The 9,994-nt window shown below is 53.6% G+C and overlaps 2 protein-coding genes across 3 annotated transcripts in view; both read left to right on the top strand.

Annotated features, from left to right (window-relative positions):
• Positions 1–4,005, top strand: part of Lcn2 (lipocalin 2) — an 11,065-nt gene extending 7,060 nt beyond the window's left edge. Inside the window, exons 1-7 of one of the 2 annotated variants that reach the window (XM_029474629.1) lie at positions 620–686; positions 790–957; positions 1,373–1,509; positions 2,516–2,601; positions 2,732–2,851; positions 3,051–3,152; positions 3,757–4,005. In XM_029474629.1, the coding sequence (XP_029330489.1) occupies positions 651–686; positions 790–957; positions 1,373–1,509; positions 2,516–2,601; positions 2,732–2,851; positions 3,051–3,152; positions 3,757–3,776 (669 nt within the window). In that variant the 5' untranslated portion in view covers positions 620–650 and the 3' untranslated portion in view covers positions 3,777–4,005. Of the gene's footprint in view, positions 1–619; positions 687–789; positions 958–1,372; positions 1,510–2,515; positions 2,602–2,731; positions 2,852–3,050; positions 3,153–3,756 lie in introns of those variants that run through there. The other variant, XM_021156628.2, reaches the window with a different exon arrangement.
• A 2,959-nt stretch (positions 4,006–6,964) lies between these two features.
• Positions 6,965–9,771, top strand: C2H9orf16 (chromosome 2 C9orf16 homolog). The gene is made up of 2 exons (XM_021156273.2): positions 6,965–7,189; positions 9,340–9,771. The coding sequence occupies exons 1-2, from the start codon at positions 7,111–7,113 to the stop codon at positions 9,510–9,512; spliced, it is 252 nt and encodes an 83-aa protein (XP_021011932.1). The 5' UTR covers positions 6,965–7,110; the 3' UTR covers positions 9,513–9,771.
• The last annotated feature ends 223 nt before the right edge of the window (positions 9,772–9,994 follow it).

Here is a 9,994-nt window from a genome sequence, read left to right as displayed (position 1 = left end):
AAAAAAAAAAAAAAAAAAAAAAAAAAAAAAAAAAAAAAAAAAAGAATTGAAAGCAGCCACATCTAAGGACTATGTGGCACAGGAGAGGGTGAGTCCCCGAGAGTTCAGCTGCTGCCCTGTCTGTTCCTGTAAATGGCAGTGGGGTCATGGGAAAGTGAAGGAGCTCAAGGTATTGGACACGTCCAGGATAATCTTTTGGATGCCTCACCCTGTGCCAGGACCAAGGCTGAGCTTGGCAGGCTCAGAACAGGGTGTCCCGTTCTTCCCTGTCTAGAACATTCACTCTCAGCTTTCTCACCCTTCCCCAGACAAGGAGGCTGCACAGGGTCTGGTGTTCAGATGGCTTTGGTTTACAGCAGGTGTGGGTGCGGGGTGGGAGGCAGGGGGTTGGGGGCGGAGGGAAGCCTGCACTATACTCACTATCTTGTTTCTGACCCTCTAGGGCTCCTAGAGGGTTATGGGAGTAGAGAGGCTGTCCAGATCTGAGCTGTTGACCCACAAGCAGTGCCCTTGTGCCTGCCAGAATCCAAAGCCCTGGGAATGTCCCTCCAGTCCCCCTCTGTCCCCTGCAGCCCTTCCTGTTGCTCAACCTTGCACAGTTCCGACCTGGGGGAGAGAGGGACAGAAATCTTGCCAAGTATTTCAACAGGATGTACTGGCAATTACTTCATGGCTTCCTGGACTTGGTAAAGGATGGACTGCCCCACCCAACAGGGGGGCTGGCAGCCAGGTAGGCCCATAAAGAGCCCGCTGGGGAGTCCTTCTCACTCTCTGCTCTTCCTCCTCCAGCACACATCAGACCTAGTAGCTGCGGAGACCATGGCCCTGAGTGTCGTGTGTCTGGGCCTTGCCCTGCTTGGGGTCCTGCAGAGCCAGGCCCAGGACTCAACTCAGAACTTGATCCCTGCCCCATCTCTGCTCACTGTCCCCCTGCAGCCAGACTTCCGGAGCGATCAGGTAGGACCCTGAAGGGCTGCTGCAGGAGGGGCTGGGGAAACTGGGCAGATGGGAGGAGAAGCCAAAGGTTTCACGGGCAGCACTGGGTAGGATGGCTAGGATTCTGGGACGACAGTGTCCAGGCTTCCACGCATGATCATTCTGTGTCCTAGGGGATGCCACATCTCATGCAGCTCAGATAGCCACTCTGACAGTAACCCCTTGCCCCAAACCACACCATCCTGCTAACTCAGGGTTAACTCCATCTAGGATCTTGTCTAGCTTTGGAAGAGGCTAACTCCTGCTAGTATCTCTAGACAGACTGAGTCTGGGGCTCTGCTGCCCTCCAGCTGGGGTGCCTGAAGGTACCCAGAGGAACAGAGCAGGAGGAACAGCCTGCAAGGCCATCCCTGGCTCTATCTCTCGTTTCTTGCAGTTCCGGGGCAGGTGGTACGTTGTGGGCCTGGCAGGCAATGCGGTCCAGAAAGAAAAAGAAGGCCAATTTACGATGTACAGCACCATCTATGAGCTACAAGAGAACAAAAGCTACAATGTCACCTCCATCCTGGTCAGGTGAAGCCCTGTTACAGCCCAGAACTGGGTCGTTTCTTGCTCTTTTCTTCTCCCATTCCTGACTTCTGGCAAAGGGAGAAGGACACACAAGCCATAGAAAACAAGAGGGAGAAGTTAGGGAGATGACTCAGTCCTTCGAGTGCATGCCACGTACACAGGAGATTCTGAGTTCGGTCCTTGGGAATAAGCATGGAGGAGCCGGGTGTGGTACCTAGCCCTGGGGAGGAGGGGTCAGAAGCCCTAGGACTTGCTGGGCAGCCAATGTAATCCAATCATTGAGCTCACCTTGTCTCAAAGTTTAGGTGGAAGGGCTGGGGAGAAGGCTCTGCGGTTAGGAACACTGGTTACTCCTCTGTGTGAATGGAATAGCCCCGGGGCATCTCGCCCTGTGCCAAGGCTTGGTCAGGGGCTTCTGCAAGGAGAATCATGGCTTCATTGGAGCAAGGGAGAGTGGAAAGAATAGTGAAGGAGAGGGTAGGCAGCCAGTGGGGGAGGTGTGTGGGGTGGATGGAGGGTTGGGCCTGCAGAGGAGAGCCAGGGCCACCACCTGCATATGATAACTGCCTCTGGCAGATGGGTGGGCTGGAGTTGGAGCAAAATATCTGAGGAGCAAAGGGCAGGTGAATGGCAGGTTTGGTGGGGCTCAGCTATTCGTGGCAGGGGATTGAACGGGATTTAGGGAAATTTCACATTTGGTTAAAGGCTTGGGGGCATAGTGCTTAGCTTGTAGTAGGCTGGCTGCTCAGGATTAACCAAGAGAGGCCATAGAGAGGGAGCAGAGAAAGAACGGGGAGAAAGGTCTTAGCAGGACCAGGCAGGGCAGACTCAAAAGGCCTAGGTGCATCTAAGATGGGTGGGCGGGGGCTCCTGCCAGGTTTGGTGGCAGGCTATTATGGGTTGGAGGAACAGGGGTGGGTGACATCAGAATGCTAGTCCCACTTGCTCTAGTCCAAAGGACATCCCAGCCTATGTCATATCCCTGTTCACTCTCATTTCTCTCCCACAGGGACCAGGACCAGGGCTGTCGCTACTGGATCAGAACATTTGTTCCAAGCTCCAGGGCTGGCCAGTTCACTCTGGGAAATATGCACAGTGAGTCCTGAATCCAGTGGGGTCCTTGTCCCTCCACCCATATTTTATTAGGAGGAAATCCACTCTGAAAGCTGGGGAGAACTCTTAGCTTGGGCAGACAGAACCCATCCCTTGTTCTCCACGCCCTTAGGGTATCCTCAGATACAGAGCTACAATGTGCAAGTGGCCACCACGGACTACAACCAGTTCGCCATGGTATTTTTCCGAAAGACTTCTGAAAACAAGCAATACTTCAAAATTACCCTGTATGGTGAGTTCTTGCCTGACCCTTAGGGACTCAACTTCAGGTTACACGTAGAGTTGGGATCCCCAGTATCAGCTTCAGCCCCCTTCAAGGAGTGGTCTTCTGCAGACCTCCACAGATAACAAGTCTGAGGGAGGGTTTGTTTGCTAGTCCAGTCAAACTTATGGAGTGACCTGTGGCTGCTCTCTGGCAATCTTGGTTGCAGGAAGAACCAAGGAGCTGTCCCCTGAACTGAAGGAACGTTTCATCCGCTTTGCCAAGTCTCTGGGCCTCAAGGACGACAACATCATTTTCTCTGTCCCCACCGGTAATGGCCAGTTGGGGAGACAGGGAAGGGGTGTGGGGACTGTTCAAGCTGGTACTGACCTGCCAGGGGAAGGAAAGACTTAATCCCCTGCTCTAGCCATCGGGATCCACTCTGAGGTCTGGGAGACTCTGTGACACCTCAGGGTCTATCAAGTCCTCAGCGATCTCAGTCAGGACTTGCCCAGATGAGGATTCCAGATTCCTGTCCAAGCTTCCTCATTCTTGTCACCCCAAGCCTCCCACCTCTTCCAAGGGCTAGTTCCTCTCCAAACCCTGAACCTTGGGCCTGGTCCTGGGCCTCTCCCCATCCCATAGCTCGAGAGACATTTTGCTTTCAAGTGACTTGGGTAGAAGACTCCGTCCGGGCTACACAGAGCCATCCAGTGAGAAGCTACCAAGGCTCAGAGGGGAAACCGGCAGAAAGCCGGGGTACACTTGCACTTAGGTAGCCACCACTCCCTCACAGCAGCCCTTGATGCCTCTCTTTCACACTGTCAGCTCCACAGAGGTCGCTCTGCTGCCCTAACCATCAAAAAAGGCCCAGGCAGCCAAGATCACCCACATGTCTCCCTCTGCTCTGTTCTGATGAGCTTTCTTTCCTACAGACCAATGCATTGACAACTGAACGGGTGGTGAGCGTGGCTGACTGGGATGCGCAGAGACCCAATGGTTCAGGTGCTGCCTGTCTGTCTGCCACTCCATCTTTCCTGTTGCCAGAGAGCCACCTGGCTGCCCCACCAGCCACCATACCAAGGAACATCTGGAGCCTCTTCTTATTTGGCCAGCACTCCCCATCCACCTGTCTTAACGCCACCAATGGCACTCCCTTTCTGCTGAATAAATACATGCCCCCACTTCTCAGGGTCTGTGCTGCTTAATCCCATAACAATGCCCATAACAATGAAGGGCAAAAGAGCAAAGGGAGAGGCTGGAGAGATAGCTCAGCACTTAAGAGCACTGACTGCTCTTCCGAAAGTCCTAAGTTCAAATCCCAGCAACCACATGGTGGCTCACAACTATCTGTAATGAAATCTGGTGCCCTTTTCTGGCACATCTGAAGTTCAGCTACAGTGTACTTATGTATAATAATAAATAAATCTTTAGGGCTGGTGAGATGGCTCAGTGGGTAAGAGCACCCGACTGCTCTTCCGAAGGTCCAGAGTTCAAATCCCAGCAACCACATGGTGGCCTCACAACCATCCATAACAAGATCTGGCGCCCTCTTCTGGTGTGTCTGAAGACAGCTACAGTGTACTTACATATAATAAATAAAATCTTAAAAAAAAAAAAAGAAATATAAAGACAAACCCACAAATTTGAAAAAAAAATCTTTAAAAAAAGAGGGGAGGGCAAAGGGTTGACTCACACCGGTAGCATTCCAGTGCGGTGATAGGGCCACAGAGAGAAGGCTCAGGGAAGAGAAGGCCCCAGAACTTCAAGGTCTCTTGCTTCGGCTATCAACTGCCCCAAGTCCCTCCCATACAGAACAATACTGCCCTCACTGCTGTTTTGGCTTGGTACCCCTAGTTAAGTCCTGGGCTCATGCCATGCCCTTGCCTCTGAGGGCTACCTCGCCACCTGCAACAGGCCCCAAAGCTATAGCCCCTCTAGGATGGAGACATTAGAAGAGCCTGTAGGGGCTATGAGGTGCGGCCATGCCCAACTGGTCTGGATCCTGGGATTTCTGGGGGTCTGTAGCCAGGCAGGAGGATGCACAGATGTGGATAGTGATTAGGCCTGTGTTATACTTGACAAGGTGCCACACCCACTGGTGACAGCTGTGGCCCCTCCATGTCAACCACAGGAAAGCCCTCCAATTTCCTTCCTCCATGCCAGGACCCCTGGGGTTCCAAATGAGCCCAGCCTTCTCACCTCACACACACATGCTGCCCTCTTCATCTTGGTTGAGAAGGGTGTGCCCAGGTGGAGGGCAATCCCATCTCAGTCCTGTCAGGGAGCTGTCAGTGAAGGATGGAGACTCCATCTAGAGCCAGGAAGGTCTCAGGCTGAGAGGTAGATCTAAGATCTAGGTTAAAGACCAGCCAGGAAAAGAAGCTACACCCTACATACTTCACTCTTGGGCTCCAATCTGAGCAGTGGATCTTACTTCTTCCTTTCTTTTGAGTCAGAGTCCTGCTATTATGTATCCCTGACTGGTCTGGAACTCTGAACATAGAACAGAGTGGCCTGGAACTCATAGAGATCTGCTGGACTCTGCTTCCCAAATGCTGTGTGCCACAACCCCCAGATTTCTATTTATTTATTTTTATTCATATGGATGTTTTGCCTTCCTTTGTATGTGTGCAAACCATATATACGCAGTTCTTATAGAGGCCAGGAGAAAGAGTCCGGCCACCTGAAACTGAAGTAGCACACAGTTATGAGCCCCCATATGGGTGCCGGAAATTGAACCCAGAGCCTTTAGAACAGTGCTCCTAACTGCCGAGCCAACTCTCCAGCTTTGTTTATTTATTTATTGTTTTTTTCCTGTCTGTCTGCATATAAGTATACGCACATATGTTAAGTGCCTGAGGAGGCCAGAGACAAATGGATTTCCCCGGAACCGGTACTACAGGTGGGGATGAACTGCTGATGTGGATGCTGGAGATTGAACTGGGGCTCAGCGCACTGCGTGCTCTTAATTGCTGAGCTATCTTTCTAGCCTAGATCCAGTTTCTTCTGTTGGACCAAGGAAGTCAGCTTCCCATAGCCTCTTACTGCTGTTGAGCTCTTCAAACTCTCCTGGCACAGATAGGGCTTTCTTCCCTCTTCCTGGCTAATGCAGACATGAGCTTCCCATTGGCACTGTAACAAGTTGCAGCATATACCAGTTGCAGAAGCTCACGTGTACTCTCTTCCACTTCCAGATGCCCACGCTCGCATCAGTTTCATGGTGTCCACGGGGCTGTGTTCCTTCTGGGATTAGAGGAAGAATCCACTTCCTTTCCTCACCCAGCTTTACTAAAGCCTGTATGCTGAGACCAGGCTGCACTCTGGAATAGTCACTGTGCCATGATGCCATGGTGGTCTCTGAGCGTTCCTGAGACACCACCCTGACACAGGGCTGGATCCTGTATTGCTCCTCTGGGTCAATCCACAACTGGACGTTGACTCTGTACAGGTTTCTTTTCCCCTCCCAGTGTGCATGGAGTCAGGGGATGTGACCACTGGAGGTCTGTATCATGAAGCTTTCCATGATGGAGTGCCACCTTCCACGGCCCCCAGGAGCACCTACAGCAAAGTACACTAAGCCTTTTCTGTACTGGGAACCTGACACACACTTCCCACTCCTTTCCCAGCCCATGTCATATTTATTGGTGTGAATCAAACCGATTGGCTTTACATCTACTGTCCTGAGCTGGAATCTGGTCTCACCCGAAAAGTGTAGCCGTTGAGAGTCCTAAGAGAAGAGATGAGGACAAGATTGGCTAAGATAGGACAGGGGTTGGTGGGTCATTTCGGCAGCACCAAGGGGAGATGGGAAGAAGGCTGATTCCTGGTGACTGGGGAGGAGAGGTGCTGATTCCGAACGCGTAGAGGGGCGGAAGCAGCAGGATGGAGCCTCATACACATCCCAAGCACTAGCGGGCCAGGGTCTCCACTGCCCGACCTTGGGCGCGTCCTCACGCTCCGCTGACAGCGGGTCACTGCGGCCCTGAGAGGGGCGGGGCTCGGACGCGAGAGGAGGAGGAGCCTGAGAGCGGACGGGGCGGAGTCATGTTTGTGAGAGTGATAGAGCGCCCAAGCAAGAAGGGGGCGGAGTTTAAGGGCGTGGTTGCGCGGGGGCCTACGGGCTGGGCTTTGGGCGGGGCTCAGGGCGGGCCCCGGTGCGCCGCTGCGGTCCACGCTTCCGGCCCGGTGCTCCATCAGCTGCTCGCACCTTCCGCCCAGCGCCGGCTTTCCGCGCGACGATCGCCGAGTTCCATCTTCGCGTGGCCTCTGCGGCGCCCGAGCCCGCAATGTCGGGCCCCAACGGGGACCTAGGCATGCCGGTGGATGCGGGCACGGAAGGAGAGAATGACAGCTTCGGGGAAGCAGGTGACCTGGGATGGAGTGGTGTTGCTGAGGCGACCTTTGCGTTGCCGGGAGTGCTGTCGGAGGATCTGGAATCGGGCGGGGATGTGGGGCGTGGGAGGGACTAAGGAGATGTCTCACTCTGCCTGAGTGGCTCTGGAGTTGTCCCCACAGCCACCTCGGAGGCGATGGTGAGCAATAGCGAACGGAGCGCTGCAGTGCTGGAGAACTGTCGCTATCCAGCCCTGCTGTCGAATGGGGAAACTGAGGCAGCTTCAGAGACGCTTGTGGGTTTGGGATTTGCTTCAGACACTTTCCTCGCTGAAGAGGGGGCGGGTCCTGCATGGCTCTGCAGGAGGTGTTGGCCGGGTGGGCGCCCCACTATGCTGAGTCAGCACCCCAGCCACCTGGCTTTGCTGGTGTGACCTGCTTACAGTGCTTGGGTGCAAGGCACTGCAGAAGGACCTCAGGGGACTCATCAGCCCACATACTGCTTTTGCACGTTTGAACCTCAGTTTTCCCATCAGCAATATTGGGCACATTGGTGTCTTCTGTATTGAGGTGTAGAGGGATTTAAGGGGAAATGGGATAGAAATGGTGAGATTCCAGAGTACAATTTCCTTCTGAAAGCGGGTTTTTGTTTTTGTTTTGTTTTGTCTGAGTGTAGTCAAGTCTGGTGCCTTACCTAGAGACCAGGCAGGACTTTACTGTGCAATAAGGATGGGGTATGCTTTTGCTTTGTTATAAAAACTTTATTAAGCTGTAGGTCACACTGTTGGTTGTACCATTTAAAATGTACAGTTTCATATATTCACAGTATAGCCATTGTCACAACAGTCTCAGAATATTTTCAGCACCTGGGTTCTGCTCTTTAATAAAGGTTGCCATCCACCTGGAGGTAGGTGGTGGGTCACTAGTGTTGGGGAACAGTGACTGCTGGCAGCCATGGTGAGCATAAGGGAATTTAGTGAGGAGGTGGCATAACTCTGAGTGACATTGAGATGGTGGGGAGGAGGCTGTCCCAGGACAAGAGCATTAGCCAGGAAGTACCCTGGACATAGGTGGAGCCTGCAGACCTCTCCTGGCCCTTCTGCTAGCCTCCCACGGCATGCAAAGGATGGATCGGAACAGCTGTCCACTAAGTACCTGCCGTGGCCAGACCCTGACTGAGTTCTCAGTGTGCTGGAACCCTCAGAGTCTCCTACACCATTCTAAGGAGTGGCTGGGCTAGAGCAGATCTGGCACTCAGATCTGTGACCTCCAAGTCTGAGTTTTGGCCCTGTCACCAAATGCCATGAAGATGGACTTTAAGATCTAGCAGCCTTCAGAGGCTCTAGCCTCTGTGAAGGACACCCTTTCGGGGTCATGAGAACCATTGCCAAGAGGCAGCACATTTACACTCACGCCCCCGTCGCCTTCCCTGGGTCTCTTCCTTAAATCCACCAACTACTTCCCTTTGTTCCCAAGTTGGCAGCTGAGTGTTTCTGAGTCATGGGCTGGCTCGGAAGTGGGTCCCGCAGTGGGCATGGACCCAGACCTTGGGTCCTAAGGGGACACAGCATTGCCAAGAGGCAGGTCAAAGAAGCTGTAGAGGAAGGAGACCGGGGAAGACTTCTTGGAGGAGGAGGTATTCTGATCCGGTCCTTGAAGGGTTGTTGGGGCCGATGGACTCTAGATGTAGACAGTGGAGCAAAAGCAGGGACTGGAAAGCCAGAGCTTCATTCATTCATGCTTTCACTCATTCATTCAGTAAGTACTTATTTGTGTCATCGAGGGCGCTGGGGAGACAGCAGAGAACGCAAGACCTGTCACCTCTCCCACAGCTTTATAGTTGAGTGTGAGTATGGGGCGAGCACAGACCAGCACCCGAGTGACCACAGCAGTGATTCCTGAAGGAGAGCTGAGGAGAGGGAGAGGATGGAGAACCAGGAGAGAGGCCTGATGCAGTGCCGACAGGGGAGGCTCCCCTTGGTGATAGCTAAATTGAAATAAGTGGTGTTCATCCCAGAGGGAAGGACAGGAGTGCCACCCAGTGCCTCCCAGGCAGGGCCATCGGTCTATTCAAAGGGCCTGAGACAGACAATGCTGATGTGAGGGGCAGAGGGCTTTGTGCTGTGTCTGTCAGCCCTGAGGAGACACAAGACCTTCCCTCTGTCTTTTCCCCTTCCTCCCAGAGTATGCTGCCATCAACTCCATGTTGGATCAGATCAACTCCTGTCTGGACCACCTGGAGGAGAAGAATGATCACCTCCATGCCCGCCTCCAGGAGCTGCTGGAGTCCAACCGGCAGACGCGCCTGGAATTCCAGCAACAGCTTGGGGAGGCCCCTGGCGATGCCAGCCCCTAGGTGCCGGGAGCCCCCATCCAGGCCCTACCCTCACCTCTCTAGGCCATGTTCTGGCCTGGGTAGATACTACTTGGCTTAGACACCATCTCGGGCACTGGCCTCCGGATCCTAGTGGGTCTACCAGCCTGGACCAGTCCCCATTCACTGCCCATCACCCTTCCTGGAGTCAGGTGCAATCCTACAGTTCTCCCACTTGTCTGTCTCTCTCCCCTCCATCCAGACTGAGAGTCCGAATTAAAGATGTCTCCCACACCACTGCCCCCTTCTTCTTTGTGCCCAGATGAGGACCCTAGTAGCCACTGGAGGGCAATGGAACAGAGACCATGACCCATGGGCCATGTAATGGGGCTCTGAGCCACCTTTCATTTCCAAGGGTGTGGGTGAGATCAGGCTAGCTGGTGTGTTGCTCTGGCAGCTGCTTCCCAGCTGATGCAGGCACACTGTGTGACTGAGATACAGTCAGACTCCCTGGGCACTAGGGC

The sequence above is a fragment of the Mus caroli genome, chromosome 2 (genome assembly GCF_900094665.2).
Source record: "Mus caroli chromosome 2, CAROLI_EIJ_v1.1, whole genome shotgun sequence".
Lineage (NCBI taxonomy): Eukaryota > Metazoa > Chordata > Mammalia > Rodentia > Muridae > Mus > Mus caroli.
The sequence above is the reverse complement of the archived record's forward strand: the minus strand, read 5'-3'. Positions and strand labels throughout refer to the sequence as shown.

Coding starts and splice junctions, on each gene's coding strand:
- C2H9orf16 (XM_021156273.2), top strand. CDS start 7,111: ATGTCGGGCCCCAACGGGGACCTAGGCATGCCGGTGGATGCGGGCACG. Junction 7,190..9,339: donor TGACAGCTTCGGGGAAGCAG/GTGACCTGGGAT, acceptor CCTTCCTCCCAG/AGTATGCTGCCATCAACTCC.